Source organism: Dipodomys ordii, unplaced genomic scaffold, assembly GCF_000151885.1.
Source record: "Dipodomys ordii isolate 6190 unplaced genomic scaffold, Dord_2.0 Scaffold86, whole genome shotgun sequence".
Taxonomy (NCBI): domain Eukaryota; kingdom Metazoa; phylum Chordata; class Mammalia; order Rodentia; family Heteromyidae; genus Dipodomys; species Dipodomys ordii.
In genome coordinates, this window is record NW_012267302.1 from 476,702 (window position 1) to 494,626 (window position 17,925).

At 50.3% G+C, this 17,925-nt stretch overlaps 1 protein-coding gene across 3 annotated transcripts in view; it reads left to right on the forward strand.

Annotated features, from left to right (window-relative positions):
• Nucleotides 1-432: 432 nt before the first annotated feature.
• Nucleotides 433-17,925, forward strand: part of Unc5b (unc-5 netrin receptor B) — a 91,418-nt gene continuing 73,925 nt past the window's right edge. For all 3 annotated transcript variants that reach the window (XR_001175417.1, XM_013025659.1, XM_013025660.1), the window contains exon 1: nucleotides 433-529. Coding sequence is in view for 2 of the 3 variants with exons in the window: in XM_013025659.1 (XP_012881113.1) it covers nucleotides 451-529 (79 nt within the window). In the remaining variant the exon portion in view is untranslated. The remainder of the gene's footprint in view (nucleotides 530-17,925) is intronic.

Below are 17,925 nucleotides of genomic sequence, written 5' to 3' on the forward strand. Positions count from 1 at the left end.
GGCGCCGGCGAGGGCGCCGGAGCCGCGGCGAAGCGGCGGAGCGCGGAGAGGCGCGTACCTGGGACTTTTACGGCACGGCGTGGCGTGGCGCGGCACGAGCGTCCGCGAGCACCGTTGCGCTCACTCGGTTTTGGTAGCTCAACTTCAGGTCCCGGGCGAGAGATCCGGGGAGCGCTTTTGCGTGGAGCCCCCGGCGCCTCAGGGAGCGCGAAGAGGGGGCGCGTCGGAGCCTGGCTCCGGAGCGGGGCGCCAGGCACCCACCGTGCTCCGAGTGCCGGGGGGCCCTCCGCGCAGCGTGGCTGCCGCTGCCCTCACAGAGGGCACGGGCTGGCGCGGCCGGGCGCCGGGGAGGACGGCGAGGCGGCGGCGGCGGCGGCGGAGGCGGCGGCGGCGAGGCTGGGGCCAGGAGAGAGCCCCGGGGGAGAGGCGCCCGAGCCGGGCCGCGGGAGCATGTGGACCCGGAGCGGGGCGCGGGGTGCGCTGCTGCTGACGCTGCTGCTGTGCTGGGACCCATCGCTGAGCCGAGCAGGTAGGAAGCGGCCAGGGACGGGGCGGGGGTCCCGGGAGGGGAGGGGACCCTTACACTTCTCCTTGCCCCCCTCGTAGCCGGCCTCGAAGTTGAGGTGGTTCTTCCCGGAATAGGCGGGCGCCAGCAAAGCAGGCAGGAGCGCCCCAAGTTACCAGACATTTTCCCCGCGCCACCAAAGTGGGCGATGGCGCAGCCACCTCACTGGGTGGGTGGGGGCGCCGACCCACCCGGGGCGTGGAGGAAGCCAGAAGCTTCCTTTTGTGCCCCCTCCCCCCAGAAGAGACCGCTTCTTTTCCCTGGAAAGGGTGTCTCATTACTCATTCGAGGGTCTGAGCCTGAGAGAGGACACCTGGCTCTCAGACGGCCCGGCGATGGCGCCGAAGAACTGTCGCGACGCGGGTCAGGTATGCGCTCTGCTGCTGTTCGCCTGCAACTTCCTAGTCCGAGTCCCGGCTCGCCCAGGCTCCCCGGCGCGTGCTCGGACAGGAATCTGCAGACCGGAGGGCGGGAGGAAACACCGAGATGGGTGGGGAGAGAGAGAGAGAGAGAGACCTGCAAGGCACCGAGATGGGTGGGCGTACTGTTCCGCCTGGGAGGAGGTCGGGTAGAAGGGCTTAGGTTATTGAAGGGGGAGGAGCCGAACTCTGTACCCACAGCTTTCCCAAGATCGCAGATTTGCAAGTTGTTTTTTCTTCGTGTGTGTGTGTGTGTGTGTGTGTGTGTGTGTGTGTGGAGTAGGTGGAGGTACGTGTACATAGTGCTCCTGCCGAGTTTCCTATTTTACATGGGTCACAGACATTCTCCCTATCCGAGAGAAATAGACCAGGTGCACTCTTCTTCAAGGCCTTCAGGGGGTTGATGGCTCCTACTTTTTTTTTTTTCTTACCAAGTCCCTAACGTCTCCCGCTTCTGTGTGTGTGTTGCTTGTTCACTGGCTTCTGTGTCTTGCAGCTGAACTAGTCACTAACTGAGCTGAGTCCTTAAGGGGAGCCAGCCTTTCTAATGGTGCTTTAACCCGAGAAGGCAGACCAGCCGGCAGGGCGTCTTGACCGATCAGGACAAGAGAATGTCCAAGCAGCATCCTGCATAGAGTCCTCTGACTTCAGGCTGAGAATCAGATAGAATATTGGATCGGAAAGTGGATGAGATGATGGCCCTCCCCTGCCTGGCCCACCTTTGGTGGGAATGTAGGCTTCCGATCCGGGTTATCTCCCTGTCCCCCTTCCCCCAACCCCAGCGGAAGATCTCTGGCTCTGGAATTAATGATTCTCACGATCAGGAGTAAGAGCTTGGTTTTAGCACATCCCCCACTTTTTTTTCCAAGCCCTGTGCTATAAAGTTACGACACTCAATCATTTGATCCAAGTTAATTATGATTTGTACAGACTCTGCTATTTAAAACAGTTTTGAAGTTGGAAGGTAATGATGGGCAAGGGGAAGGAAGGCTGTAGAATGACCAACCTTGTTTAAAAGGTGCAGTTAGATGTGGGAGGTGCTGGATTGGGTGTTGGTTTCTGGTTTGAAGGTGTCTGAGAAGGTGATTGAAGTATTGTAAAAGGGCCTGTGGTTGCATCTTGGGAAGCTTTTTTTGTACTCACAGAGCAATAGGATCAGGAATAAATACAAGGCTAAAGCAGGGTGGGGAGGGCTCTTGGCTAGGAAGAAAAACAACCCAAAACCAAGACTGGTGGGTCTGTATTTCTCTGGGTGGGTGGGCTGAGCCAGGAAGGCCAGGGGTGGCCTGCTTTTCCTACTGAACAAAGCCACCAACCTCCACCTTCTCCAGAAGAAACCCCAGGCCCAGGGCTTTGATGGATCTGGGCACGAACAGTGCCCAGCCAGAAATGGCCTCTAATACCCGTCTTTGATTTCTCACGAGTGAGCAGAAGCCGTGTTGGAATTGTGCTCATTACTTAGCACCACAGGGGCTGCCTGCCCACCAGTCTGGAGAGGGGCCAAGTGGTAGGGTCGGCTTTGCCTTCCTTTGCCTGGAATGTGCTGCCCTTAAAAAACTGCCTTCAGGAGGGAGAGCATGCCCCTTCTTCCCACACAACCTGTTTTTCTCCCATGTCAAAGGCACAGAGCATCTTTCTTTTAGAATACTCTTTAGCTTTTTTTCAACGAACTCTTTGTGAATCCCATTGCACAGATGTGGAAAGCAAAGGCTAGAATGTGGGATTTTTCCAAATCAGCAAGTGATTGGCCAGAGGCAGCACTTCAGAAGCTCTGGTTGGCCCTAAGAGTTTTCTCCCATCCTATCCTACCACCCAAAGTCCTTCCTTTAATGAGTCTTTCCTTGGCCTCTGGCTGAGATGGTTGAGAAGAAACTGAAGTAGCTTGATAATGTTCATTTTAAGGTGCAATTAAAATTGGAGTTTTCTTAGTGTTTTTGCTGTGTGTGTGTGTGTGTGTGGTGGCTTGTCCTCAGCTCAGTTTACACTATAGCAAGTACCCATTCCACTTAAGCAAATGGAAAATCAAGTGTCTTAATGGGTTTTCTCATTAAAAAGAAAGTACCACTGCAGGGGAGGAATTTCTCCTGTAATCTATCTCCTTCCTTCCACTCCTCCCCACCTCCCCAAGGAGATTCTGCAGGACCAAACAATTCCCCTGTTTCAATCTGCTTATTTAACTGCTGGAGCTTTGGGACAGGCTCTTTGACTTACCCAAAGTCACAATGGGGCCCAGGGGTAAAGTCAGGATTTGAACACAGTCCTCAAATCCCTCAGCCTAATGCTTCTGGCTCCTCCTTCTGATCTGGAGACCCTGCATTGTGGGTCTGAATCTAAAGCTAGGATTGCTTTGATAGCTATGTTAAGAATACAACTTGGAATAGAACAGGGAAAAGAGGGTCAGTTTGGGATCAAGGATCCAGGTCAGAGCCTGAGGTCAGGAGTGTGGTCCTGTGACCAGGCAAGTGTTAGCTGATCTTCTTAGCAACTGCCCTGATCTGAGGGAAAATAAGACAGGTCACAAACCACGCCCCCTGGGCTGCCTAGCTAAGTGGCAGCAGTAGAGCCCTGTGCAAACTGGTAGAGCTTGGGATCCTTTAGCAGCCCATGCTGTTGGAGTTTCTTCCAGACTGAAAATCTAATGACCCTCTGTCAGACCTGAGATGAGATCTGTCCTTCCCTGAGGCACAGACGTATCTGGGACTTGGGATGAGCATGAGGCAAGCTGTATCCTGTCCATCCCAGTGCTTAGAGAGCAAGGTGGGCAAGTGATTGTGTATGGACAGTCCTGGAGCCTCCAGGCCTGCTGGCCACAGCTCTGTCTTCAAACCTCAGAGCTGGGGTGGGACAGACAGGAGACAACTTGGAACCCACTGAAACATACAGGAACAGGCAATGAAGCCAGGTCCTAGACTGGCATATGGGTTGGGTCCTGGGTCCAAGGAAGCAGCTACCTAGGCAGATGATCCCCAGAGAAGGAAGGAGAAAGGCAGCTGCCCAGGCTTGAGCTGGCCTCCCTATCCTCTTCTCATAAGTTTCCTAAACAACCTGTGAAGACAAAATGAAACCAGACAAATGTGCTTTAGGCTTTTGTCTCCTCCCCACTCCCGCTTTTTTTGTTCGTTTGTTTTAAGGAAATTAAAATCACCACAATTAAAATCATGTAAGGAGAGGGCCAAGGGCTTGATGACCCTATGCTCTGTTGGCTCCTGAAGTTGGATCTGGAACACCACCTCTGTCCCCCTTTGAACTGCCCTCTTCTGCACCTTGGGGAAATCCCGTGCCAGAGGCATTTTGGGGGAGCCCTGCCAGCAAGGAAGCCCTTCCTAGGGCTTTTGAGAACACTAGCACCCCAGAGCAGCCTATTCTGCTAGCCCAGGCAGAGTGAACTATGACATGAGTCCCTGGGGCTCCCGCTCCTCTGGCTTCCGGTCTTCCCTTATGCTGATGGCAGCGAAATCATTTGCTGAAGTGCAGGCATAAATTAGACGATCCCCCTCCACCCCCATTCCAACTTCCTTTTGTTCCCTCTTCTCTCCAAAAGTGCTGGGCTGCTAGAAGCTTCTCCAAATGCACCCCTCTCCTCTTGACAAAAACCACCTGATTAGCATCTCTGCAGCTTGGTTAGTTGTATTCAGTGTCACTGTCACCTGGTATTGTGCATCAGGACTCTCTTGCTCCCAGCCCCCCATTTCCTTCTTCCCCCTAACCCCCCTCAACTGAGCTAAATTCGTCGGTCCCAGCCCTTGGGAGCTTCTTACCACCATTTCCTTCTCACCTTGAATAGGCTGCCTGCCCCAAGCACCTCACACTTTCCTCAGTTCTGCCTGCATGGAGCTGAGCTGTGTGTGTGTGTGTGTGTGTGTGTGTGTGTGTGTGTGCGCGCGCACGCTCCTCTGGGGAATTTAGGCTTGTGGGTGTGAGTGTGTGTAGGGGATGAGAATGGGTATTGAGGAGATGGGATAGAAGGCAGCAGGAGTGTGCAGTGGGAGGGGAGGGAAGATAGCGCGCGTCACATTGGGGTGTTAGGTATGTGTGGAGGTGAAGAGTGCGGGAGGAGTGTGTGTGTGTGTGTGTGTGTAGGTTTGCACCTTTTGTGGAAGAGGTGTATGAGGCATACAGCTCTTTGGGTATGTGGGGCTGCTGTGTATGGATGTGGTCACTGTTTGGTTGGGTATGAATAGGTAACTAATGTGTGATCATTATCAGTGGGATGGGAGTTGGGAGATTTCTCTTTTTTGTTGGGACTCCAGTCATTTGTCCTCCAGTGCTGTGGAGACCCTGCTGCTGTTGCCCTACCTCTGGGCTATAAGCAGTAGGTCAAGTTCTGTTGTTAGAAGGCAGAACTACCTTCCCCTGCTAAGTGCCAATGGGACAGGTAATCTGGAGGGTAGTTCTAGAAGAGACCAAGGCAGGCTTGGCTGGCGGTAGGTCTAAGCCAGCTTGTAGAACTGGGGCTGCTACTGCTTGTTGAGAGACCCACCTGACTCAGAGCAGTGGGAGGTGTGAAAGTGGGGGGTCTTTCTCTCACCTGTATCCCATCATCTCTCTTGGGAAAGTCTCCTGGAATTTGCTGGAGAAGGAGCTGGAAATGTGGCTGCCCCTTGGGGCTGACATAGATTCTTGGGGAACTGCCTCCTGACCATATTCTCTTGTCTTTTATTTGTGTGTGTGGGTGCGTGTGCGTGCATAGCGCCAGTTTGGAGTTTGAACTTAGGGCCTAGGCACTGTCTCTAAGTTTCTTTTGCTCAAGGTTAGCACTCCACTACTTGAGCCACATAGCTCCCATTTCTGGATTTTTGTAGTGTATTGTAGATTAGAGGCTCAAAAACTTTTCTGTCTAGGCTGACTTCAAACTGTGATCCTCAGATCTCAGTCTCCTACATATCTAGGATTACAGGCATGAGCTACTGGCACCTGGCTGTGGCCACATTTTCATTCCCCTTCATCTGGTCTCATCTGGATTGCTGTGTTTGGAGACCCTTCCCCACCCTCTTAGCTCCCTCTAATGGCCATTGTAAGACCTGGGTGAGAGTTTTGAAACAAAAGGCTTTCTTGTATTTCTGTGGTCTGTGAGAGAGACAGCAACTACTTTATAAGCAGTTTTGGATTCTGTCTTAGAAGGGGGTTGTTTTCTGCTCAGCCCTGCTCCACCAGTGCAGTGTAGGTAAGAAGGAAGGAAGAGACCTCCCCTCCCATCTTCCCCCCACCCTGCATTCCATGGCCAGTCAGAAGAGGCTTGTCATCACCTCTCTGAGCCCCAGTCTCTACACACACCCTCTTCATAGAGGCTCCTCCCAGAGCCTTAAATTTGGGACAAGGGTATGGTATGGCCTGCTGGAATTCTGAGATTCACATAGTTTCCCAACAATTCAGTAGCCTGGGCCAATCACCTCACTGTGCCACAGTTTCCTGATCTGCAAATTGAGGGTGATGTGTCATCTTCATAGCCCTTAACATGACACCCAGCACATGTGTCTGGTCATTCAGTCTGTTAGCACACCCCTGCTCAGGGTCTCCTTCCTCCAGGGGAGACAGAAAGGGGAAGGGAGAAAGCAAGGAGGTTCAGAGCGTGGAGACTCAGTAGTTCCTGGCCTAATAGTTATCGGGTCCTTTCTCTGTTGTGACCTTGGGCAAAAACCTTTCCCTCTCTGGGTCCCAGAAGGTTTATTGTTCTCCTTTCCTGGCTGTAAGTTTGGAGTGGGGGAGAGATGGAGGCTGATGGTTAACGACTGTAGGGTTTTCTGTCTGGCTCTATGTTAAAAGGCCCAAGCAGCTAATGAGAGACAGAGGTAGCTGAGGTCCAGAGCCACTTGTGTTTGCAGAGGCCCTTCCGTAAAGTCAATATATTGACTGGAGTGCCCTTGTGTGCATTATGTGGCCCTGAGTGTGTGTTCCCACCCTCTCTCTCTCTCTCTCTCTCTCTCTCTCTCTCCCTCTCTCTCTCCCCTCTCTGTTCTCTCTCTGTCTCTTTCTTCTCTCTGTCTCTCTCTGTCCCTCTGTCTCTGTCTTGGTCTCTCTGTCTCTTTCTGTCTGTCTGTCTGTCTGTCTGTCTCTCTCCTCTCAAGCTGTAAATTACCATTCAGGACTTCATTCCTTTTCTCTTGCTCTGTGAACATCTCCTACCTCAAAGGCCAAGAGCTCCAGGAAACAGGAAGACCCTAAATTTTAAGGGTCTTGAGAAGAGTGTAACAGGATAACCTATTACAGGTCCAGTCCCCGTCCCTGTGCCTGTACTTCTACTTCTTAGGGATGAAGGGATGCTGATTTGGGGGTGGGTTTGGGAAATCCTGCCTCACATTAGCCCAGTCCTAAACCTGATGCATATACATAGTCATTCATTCATTCTTACTCTACACAAGTGCTGGGCTCTGGGGTCAGAGATGAACCAAGTTTTGGTTGGACATTAGAAGAGTTTCTGGGCTTGAGGTCACTTCTAGAAGCCTGTTCCAGGTCTGTCATACTTGGGTGCCAGGGGAACATGTGATGGTACAGCCAAGAGGAATTAAGGAATGACCTAAGATATATGTTCTTACAGTGGTCTAGTGCCATGTTTAGAGGGCAAGCTCTATTCAGACTACTCTGGTTCAAATCCTGGCTCTACTACCACCTGACTGTGTGTCCTGGAGCCAGTTACTTACACTCTCTGAGCTTTTTGGTTTTTCATCTGTGAAATGAGGTAGCATTAATAGCACCAATCTTACCATTGTTGTAGGGCCAAATGAGATAATGCATAGAATGTGCTTTATGTGTTCTAAAGTGTTTGGTGACATTGGCTGCCATCCTTATCATCTTCATCCTCATCAGTGCATAGGATTAGGTAGAAGAAGAAATGCCTGTGATGTTGAAAAAGGCTTTTAGGAAATGGGGTGGTCAGGGAAGGCTTCCTGGAGGAGGGAAGGATGGAGCTTGATTGGCCCCTAGTGTGGGCAGAGTGTGGGCTAGGTATGGGAGGTGTTAAGTAGGAAATCCTGTACCCCAACCCAGGAAACAAATTCTGCTCTCAGCTCTGGCCTCCTGTCTGATCATCTGTTTGAACAAGATTTCTGGGGCACAATCTGAGGAGATGTCCTTTTCAGTGTAGCAGAATGAGCCCAAGGCTTTAGAATGAGAAGATGTGAATCCTACCCCATACTTAGGCCAGGCGGCTGCTATGCCTCCATACTCCCTGTATCCTAGGTACCCCCAATAAGAAACAGGTCTGCCCTTCCAGGGATCATGTAACACATGAGCAGGGCTCTCCTCCTCCTCCTCCTCCTCCTCCTCTTCCTCCTCCTCCTCCTCCTCCTCCTCCTCTTCCTCCTCCTCCTCCTCTTCCTCTTCCTCCTCCTCCTCCTCCTCCTCCTCCTCCTCCTCCTCTTCTTCCTCCTTTTTCCTTCCTTCTTTCTTTCTTTATTTATTTTTGGTGCTAGTTCTGGGGCTTAAACTCAAGGCCTGGGTGCTCAAGTCTAGTGCTTTACCACTTGTGATTAATTAGAACTAATAGTCTCATAGACTTTCCTGCCCAGGCTGGTTTCAAATCTCAATCCTCAAATCTCAGCTTCTTGAGTAGCTAAGATTACAGGTGTGAGCCACCAGCATATGGCCAGCAGGGCTTTTCTGATGCCCATTGCCCTTCATTTTTCTGTCCCTCTCAGGGCATATGAGCGTGTCTCAGCCAGGGCTGGGGCCTGGCTTGTCCCCCTAGGAGTAGAATTGGGCTGTAGAACAAGAAGCTGTCTTTTCTGCTTCCTGATGCCCAGTCTGCCATCCAGCAACCCAGAGGCATCACCAAGCCTGCCATCACCCACCAGCCTGCAACCTCCAGAGGCCCCAAGTGGTATCTGGAGGCATTACTGGCGTCAGGAGACAGAGACGAAGGGAAGCCGCCTTGTAATATGATCAGAGGCGCCATCTGCCAGGCCTAGGGCCTGGACACCTATGTGAGATGCTGAGTTTATAAGAAGTTGAGTCAGAAATTCCAGGAATGTTGTTCCTGGCTTCTCCCCTACCTCACCTTTGGTCATTCTGTGACACAACTGGGCAGCGACCGAGGGTGGAATGGGGTCTGTCATGCAGGATAGCCTCATACCTGTTCCTTTTCCTTGTCATATTTCAGGGCCCTGGGGATGGGAGAGCAGGGTCAAGAGGGCTGGTGTGAAGGGTTAAATTGACTAGATGACAGGGATAACAGAGACATAAAGTGAACTGGGAGGACTTAATGTTTGTCCCTGGCAGCCACATGGTGCCAAGCACATAGATGCAGAGTGGATGAGTAAAGAACCTTTGTACAAAACCTTTGTTCCTTGCCCAGGAGGGAACTGCAATGGGTCCCTACTATGCACAGAATTGCTACTGCAAATGAGTCATGAAAGAGTAGGAGATGCCAAGTCCTTAGCTTATGGCCTGTCCTCTTGCTTGCCTGCTTCCCTGCTGGTTTTCTCTGAGCTCTCATTCCTACCAGGCACAGTGAAAGTTACAGCCAAGTCCTTAGTGGTCAGAACCCAAGGATAGCAAAGAATTTGTTGCCTAAACTGAACAGAGCCACAAAGAAGGAACCAAATTTTTGCCATCAGGCACTCTCAGAGCCCCTTTGCATGGCCAGAACAGATGGTGACACTTGCTGGCCTGATACACTCTGACCTCAACCACCAAGGTAGCCTTGCCAGGCACAGCTAGGCAAGGGCTCTAAAATATTTCTTCTAACTTGCATAGTGGCCCACTCCCTTGAATGCTTCTTGTGGCTCCTGGAATGCCCCTTGTGTGGCTACTGACTCTGCAGCCTACAAGATGTATATGTAAAAGTCCAGGCCCAGGTTTGAATCAAGGCCCCAGACCTTCATAGCAACTGCCACCAGTTTCCTGGAGAGAGCTGGGCTTGGTGGGAGAACAGTCTGGCTTCAAGATCTGCAGGTTCTCCATGCACCACACCCAACACTAACACTTATCAGCCATTCCTGAAAGATTGACTTCCCCCAGGCCTTTGGCTTAGGCAGTGCTAAGCCAGGCCCAGCCATGTTATAGCCGGATGCCCACTGGTCCTTGCCAGGAGTCCTAACCACAAGCTGATCTGGAATCCCTAGCTGGCACCCAGGAGGACCAGGGCTGAGCTGAGCACAGTGACCCTGTTGAGGATTTGGCCCCCATATTTTCTGGCTGGTTCATCTTACATACACACATTCTCCCCCCCCTCTCTCCCTCTCTCTCTCTCTCTCTCTCTCTCTCTCTCTCTCTCTCTCTCTCTCTCTCGCCTGAGCTGAGAGAAGCTTATATTCTAATCACAGCCACATAATCTACTGGGTGACACTGGGCTAGTTCCTTCCCCTCTCTGTGCTTCATCTGATGAAATATACAGACTCAGTCAACCCTGGAATCTAAACACCAGAGTTCAAGGCATAGCTCCATCTCAAACTGAAGTTCTTGGAGCCTCCATCTTCTCTCCATAAAGCAGGACCCTCAACTACTTGTTGGGGAGAAGAGCTGAGGTGGACATGATTGTGGAACCTAATTTCCTTTTCTCCTTGCTGAGAAGGGAACCTAAATACATTACCCATCACACTCTTTTCTTCTTTCTCCTGTCCCTGCTTGGCTTGTGGAATATTAGACACAGGTAGGCCAAGTCATCCAGGGTTCTCTGAGATGCCTTCTAGCCATTCAAGTTTCCCTGATTGCCCAAAGGGGTGGAGAATTTAGGATTACCCAGGAGGTCACTTGGTGATGGCCTAGAGGTCGCCAGTGAGGGAAGAGGCTGTATTACATAGTGAATTTGTAAACAACTCTGAAAGCTTTAGTATTAAGGCCAAGACTGTCTTTGTATGACAGGTAAACCACGCCTCCTCCCAGCCTCAGTTTACTTGTCAGCACAAGGAGCATAAGTAGTTGAATACCAGGCAAGGCCTAGTGAGAAAAACACCGAGAGGTGCTTTGGAAACTGTCTTCCAGCTCTCCTGGGGTTGTAGATAGATTTGAGGTGGAAGGAGGCTGGCAGTCAGGGGCTGTGACCCTAGGGACTATGATACAGCCCAAAGTGGTAGCTGTGAGGCAGGAAGGAGGGGCTCCAGCTCCCCTTGGCTGGACTGGGACCTGCCTGCTGTTAGGTAGGCTCTGGCCTCTCCATGTACCTGGCCTGGCCACGGCCATTGAGCTGAAAGGTAAGAGTTGGGGCCATTTCCCATGCCTCTCATTGCCTCTATCCCCTGCCAAGTGCCCATGTTCCAGAACAGAGGAGACCAGGCAACCTGTCAGGGAAGGTCATTGTCAACATGTGCTTGGATGCTACCTGAGCCAGGGTGCCATCTGTCATGCCCGTTAGAAGTTACATAAGCCTCATCCAGCTACCCGTTCTTAGAAAACGGGGCAAGCAGGAGCAATGGGGTGCAGACTTTTCTTCTCTGCATTTCCTTCCTGGCCTACCATGGTCCTGGGCCAAACTACATGTTCCAAGCTGCTTGCACAGAGCCTGAGATGTAAAGGCCAAAGGAGGAGCCAGGCTGAGGTTGGAAGGGGCTGTCTGCCATCCTGCCATGTGGACTCAGGATGTCCTGCAGACCCAGCTTGCTGACCCAGCAGCTGGCCCGCAGCACCTCACTGACCTACTCACACAGTCTCTCTGGGCTGGTGAGTGAGGACTGTTCAAACTTCTCAGGAGTCAGTGTAGGACCCTATTTTTATCCCTATTTCCTGTACACACTCGGATCAGATGAGATGGATTTGAAATGATTAGATCGGACAACTAGTGCCACCCACATCAATCACACTAGAGTGTTTGGAATCAGAGGCTGAGGATCCAATGCTGATCCTTTCATTGCTTTTTTTATTTTCTTTTTAATTATCTTTAAATAGTTATACAGAGGAATTGCCATTTAAGAAAGCAATCTGTGAATACAGTATATCTTGATCAGTGTCACTCTTTTCAACATCCTTACCCATGCATGCCTCCCCTATCTCCCCCTTCCCTCTGACCCTTTCATTTCTTAGCAATGTGTTACTGGCCTCTGTTTCCTCATCTGAGAAATGGGACAAGTGAAGCTTGCTCCACACAGCAATCTCAGGACTGAGATCATTCTGTAGAAATAATAGTGGCTATGGTCATGGTCCACTTCTACACTGTCTCTTTTAAAAATAATCCATTCCTATCATACCTGACTTGATCCAGGTATGCAGGATTGGCTCAAAATTAACCCATTAATATTGATAACATGGGCCAAATTAATATTATACACCATCCATAAGGAACCTAAAGAAACAACAGTCATGTAATCATTTCTGTAGAAGCCGAAAACACCTTGGACAAAATCCATTCATGGTATAAGCACTCAGAAAACTAGGAATCAGAGAATAGGTTTAGGATGAGATGTGAACTGTAGTCACAGTCAGTGCTTTTCCACTAAGATCAGTAAAGGGAAAGAGACTCATCACCATCTCAGCTAGGGTTCAACAGTATGTTAGAAGGATTGGGCAAGGTTGAAGAGCAGGTAAAGCTGTCCTGACCCAGAGTGAAACATCATAAAGCCTCTGCAAAGCTCATGCCTGCAATCCTAGCTACTCAGGAGGCTGTGCTGTATGATGGTTCAAAGTAAGCCTGGGCAGGGGCTGGGAAGATGGCTCAGTGGTAGAACGCTTGCCTTGCATGCCTGAGGCCCTGGGTTCGATTCCTCAGCACCACATAAGCAAAAAGAAAAAAGCCGGAAGTGGCGCTGTGGCTCAAGTGGTAGAGCGCTAGCCTTGAGCTGAAGAGCTGAGGGACAGCGTCCAGGCCCAGAGTTCAGGCCCCACGACCGGACCCAAAAAAAAAAAGTAAGCTTGGGCAAGAAAGTTTGTGAGACTCTTATTTCCAATTAATCACCAAAAAGCCAGAATTGGCTTAAATGGTAGAGCACTAACCTTGAGAGAAAAACCCCTAAGAGACAGCACTCAAGCTCTGAGTTCAAGCTTTAGTACTTGCACACAATAAAATAAAATAAAATATAAAGTCTCTGGAAACTAAATCATGTGGCATGTGTAAGCCAATAGAACAAGGATAATAGAAAGTCCAGGATTGACTCCAGTGTGTAGAGCAGTGCAGTATATGGCAAAAGAGGTGTAGGTCAGATCACTGATGGAAGGATGGATGAACTTCTTCATAAATGTTACCTGGAAAACTGGCCATGAGGAAGAAAGAAAAACTTGATGTATACCTGAGAAGAATAGCCTCTTAATGGGTTGGGGTCTAACTGGAAACTGATAGGATACTAAGTCAAACATGGCTGACTTTCTCCTTAACCTTGGGTGAGGAGAGGCATCAGAATTCAGACTCAGTAAAAGATTAATCTTTTGTTGTTGTTGTTGGTTGTGGGGCTTGAACTCAGGGCCTGGGCACTGTCCCTGAGCTTTTTTGCTCAAGGCTATGGCTCTACCACTTGAACCACAGCACCAACAGCACAACTTCTGGTTTCTGAGTGGTTAATTGGAGATAAGAGTCTCATGAAGACTGTTCTGTGCCCCGGTAGCTTCCAACTGCTATCCTCAGGTCTCAGCCTCCTGAGTAGCTTGGATTACAAGTGTGAGCCACTGGTACCTGGCAGATTAATCATTTTTATTACATACTATTCCATTTTAATCTCTTATTTTATTGGCGGTTATGAGGTTAGAACTCAGGGCCTTGCACTTGCTCATCTTGCTTAACACTCTACTACTTGAACTCTATCTTTAGCCCTACTTTTTTCTGGTTAATTGGAGATGAGTCTCAGACTTTCTGCCCAGCCTGGCCTTTAACATCCTTCAGATCTCAGCCTCCTGAGTAGCTAGGATTATACATGTGAGCCACTGGCATCTTGTTAATTTTTGAGTGGGGCCCAGGGTGGGAAGTGTCTGAAGAAGAAAGAGTGCAAGACTGACCTGGGTGTGTGGCTTAGTGATAGAACTTGAATTTAGCATATTTGAGGCCCTGGGTTCACTCCCCTGTGCACAATGGGATTCTTAGTGGTGCTCTGGGAAGTGAAAAGGACTTCTTAATCTCCCAGCTTTAGTGCTGGAGTCCAGTGTATGCCAACTCTGCTGTTTGGACTCCAAACCCAGTGCTCTTCCTGTGAGTCCATTGACAATGTCTTCCCTATTCCCTCCCAAGGCAAGATCAGCCCCCCCCCCCATCACCCTTGATGTCCAAAGAAGTACTGACTGTTCAGTAATTATTTCGTTGTTAAGTGAACTGAAGCACTTGCAAATGGCTTGCAAAAGGCAGACTGGCCCTGCAATGTGATTGAGGTCTTAGTAAAGAGCTTCTGGGGCTGGGAAGGTGGCTCAGTGGTAGAGCACTTGCCTTGCATGCTCTAGGCCCTGGGTTCGATTCCTCAGCACCACATAAGCAAAAATAAAGAAAAAAAAAGAGCTTCTGCCACTTGATGGACAGACAGGGCTACCAGGCAGCCCTTCACCATCTTAATGTCAGAGCGTTTATTCATGGAGGTGTGTGGGGGGGCAATATTAGCAGCCCTAAGGGTGGGTTATTGTGGCCTGGGGGCCGAGGCTGAGTTGGGAGTTGAGAGGACAGGTCATGGCAGGCAGGAGAGGGATATGATTGCCGGAAGGTCAGGCTCCAGGCCTGAGAACTCTGCTCTCCAGTCAATAAGCTGTTTATTACACACTTGACAGTAGCTTCTACCCTGCCCTGGATCCTGTGGGCTTGCAGAGGAGGGGGGCAGGGCCAGCCTGAGCAGCTTCCCTCCCTCCCTCCCTCCCTCCCTTCTTCCCATGCTAGACAGCTGGGAAGAGTGGTAAAGAAATCCCCTGGCTCAGTCCCTGGACTCCCTTTTTGCCAAGGCTCCTTCTAGGGAATTCTAGGAGCTTATGTGTGTACAGTCCCAGAGCTGTTTCGAACCTTAGTTACAGACCCTCTTAGGGGTTCAACCACAGCCCCAGGAAGGGGTGTATAAGGCCCCAGTGCTCCCCAGGTGTGGGTAAGAGCTGGACTGGGAATCTGTCCCTGCTACCTAGGTCATCTGTGGGTATTTTCATTCCCCCTTATAGACTGAGACAGAGCCCACCTATCCAAGTTACTGCCTAGGCTTGTGCTGCCTGACTTGCCACCTCACCAGTACTCACTCAGGGCAGACTGGTTGAAAGATTAAGAAGCATTAGACTATTCTAGATCATCCTGGAGGGTTTCTTATTTTACTACAAGTAACTCAGTGGGAGCCTAATAGGAGTTCCAGGCTTTAGCTCCGATTGATCATTGACAGAACTGTGTCTGTTAGGAGAGCTGGACCATATTCTAGGCCCATAGAGGGAGGCTGCTGGTGTCCTAGCTTTCAGTGGATTGATTGCAGACCAAGCAAGCTGGTCTGGCAGCCCCCTGTAGTCTGTATTTCAAAGGTGAAAACAAAGGGAAACCCCTCACAAGAATTCCTCATGTAACCCCTGTTGGCCAAATAAAGAGACTTGGAGAAAGGGGATTTATTATTTATTGCTGAGCAGCCACAGGAAGACTGAACTTTGAGTGCATCTTCTGTGATCTTCTGGGGTACAGATACTGGCTTTTAGATAGGGAGAGTTGGGGGCTAAGGAGGTATGCATAGGTAATACTTTCCCAAATCACATGCAAATTCAGAGGTAATCTGAGGATTGGCCAGGTGCTACCTTGTTACAATAACAGTCATTGACACCTGGCGGTTGGTCCAGCTTCTTTAATCGAAGATGGCTGCAGCAGAGAATAGCTCAGGATAAAGGACATAGATTTAAAGTGGAGGAACACCCAGTCTTCATCCTGTTTCCAGTTAACTCATAGGCCCAAATAAGGAGTCAGTGTTTCTCTGCACAAGCAGCTTTTAGGCATCTCTTACACATGCCCCAAGTCAGCAGATAACCCATCCTGCCACTCCTGCCATGACAGTTCAAAGAGAACCATACCTTATCTCTGCCCTCAGTGTACATCAGACCTCTGACCCTGGGTACCATTCTCCCCCTTTGGACACTGACTGTGGATAGACACATTGGATCAGCATTCCCCAAAAGGGAAATTCCAGACCCTAACAACCCCCGAATTCCAGGGCCTTATCTGGCACCATTCTGTCTAGCCTTTGATAGGCCTCCTGGTGTGAGAGGAAAAGCCTCACTGGGAAAGCAGTGGGGAGTCCTCTGTCTCTGGCTGCTCTAGCTCCCTGGGTTGTGGTGCAACCTTATACCTTCGCTGGACACAGGTTGTTTACACCCTGAGCTAGGAGCCATAATGATTTGGGGTGGGTGGGATTTTCAAGACTAAGACACCAGATAATGGGCTGCCCCACTCCCTTTTGTAAGTTCCACAACCCTTTCTGTTTGTAAGTTCGATTCACACCTTGCACATTTAACCCTGAGATGCCACATCAAAATAGAAATGCTTCCTCTCGCTCAGCCTCAGTTTCCCAGCTTGTTAGAGGAAAGAGTAGGAGAGTGGACTCATTCCTTACAGCTTTCAGCTGGCATTTTATAAAGTCTCCTTCACTTACAGCCTATAGAACTTACCTAGGGGGGCTGGGAAGGTGGCTCAGTGGTAGAGTGCTTGCCTTGCATGCCTGAGGCCCTGGGTTCGATTCCTCAGCACCACATAAGAAAAAAGAAAAAAGCTGGAAGTGGCGCTGTGGCTCAAGTGGTAGAGTGCTAGCCTTGAGCTGAAGAGCTGAGGGACAGCGCCCAGACCCAGAGTTCAGTCCCCAAGACCGGACCAAAAAAAAAGAACTTCCCTAGGGACAGAATGCACCTGTGATGCCCATTGGCCTCTTCCAGGCATTTCCAGTCCAGACAGGTGCCCTATGAACATAGCAGGGGAGGCAGAGTTGGCCAAAGTGTGGGATCTACCCTCATGGAGAAGAGCTTGCATTCCCACATCAATCAATCAGCTCCTCTCCCACTGAATGTGGTATGGCTGGCTGCTTGTCCAGGTCTCTGTTCAAATGGCCCCTTCTCAGAGAGTACCTTCCTGATGCCCCTCCTGGTTTACTTATTGCCATCGGAAATAACCACATGTGCTATGCATTTATGTTTGCTGGCATTTATGTATGCATTTATGTATGTCTGCCTCTTTGGTCCTAGAGGGTGGGTCCATGCCATTCAGCATTGTGCTGTCATGCCAGAACAATGTCCATCCAGCACAGTATGGGCCATGATGAGCAAGTGCTTGATGGATGACTAGCCAGTGTTGTATGTAAAATCTTTTAGAATTTGCTTTAAATTCACATGCCTGCCATGCTTGGTAGGGCATGCCTGTATTCCCAGCTTCTTGGGAACATTGGCAACATTGTGAGTTCCAGCTTAGGCTTATGTGCTGGGATCCTTCAAAGCGCCTCCAATGCAGCTAAGGCATTGGACCCAGAATCAGGTGATCAAGTTGTGCCATTCTTGCAGAACGCTTTTTATTCCATCAGGCAAATAGAATTCCTCAATGGGGATAACCTCCTCACCAACCTCCTGGGAAACTGAGACCTTGTTTCACCCTCATAGATGATTTCAGAGTGTTGCTCAGGGCTGTTCAGCCCCTCTCTGAGGACCTCTCAGGAACTCTGGTGGCTCTGGGCACCGGCGACTCCAGCACTTCCTTTTCCTGGCAAGATGGCTGAGCTGTGTTGGAACCTGTCTCTTCTCCTCCCCTGATAGCACAGTTTTAAATCAGATCTTTATTTACCAGAAGTTCACACCACAGCTTTTGTGTTAGTTGAGAAGCTGCAATCTCACATTCATGGGGGAGTGCTGTTCTGAGATGCAACTAGCAGGGCTGGAGGAGAAGCTATTTCAGAGGGGGTGCATGAGGAAGGAGAAACCCATGGAATCTGAGCTGGTGGCCCTAGCCCTGGCAGTGCCAGGCTCTTCTTGGCTCAGCGTAGGGCTGGTGGGGGAGGTGCTCTGTGAGCTGACCTCAGGCTGCTAGGAGTCTTGGAGCCAGATGGGTGAATGATGTCACCCCAGTTCTGCCATTGGCACCCAATGTTACTCTGGGTCATTTGTGTGTTGTTAGTG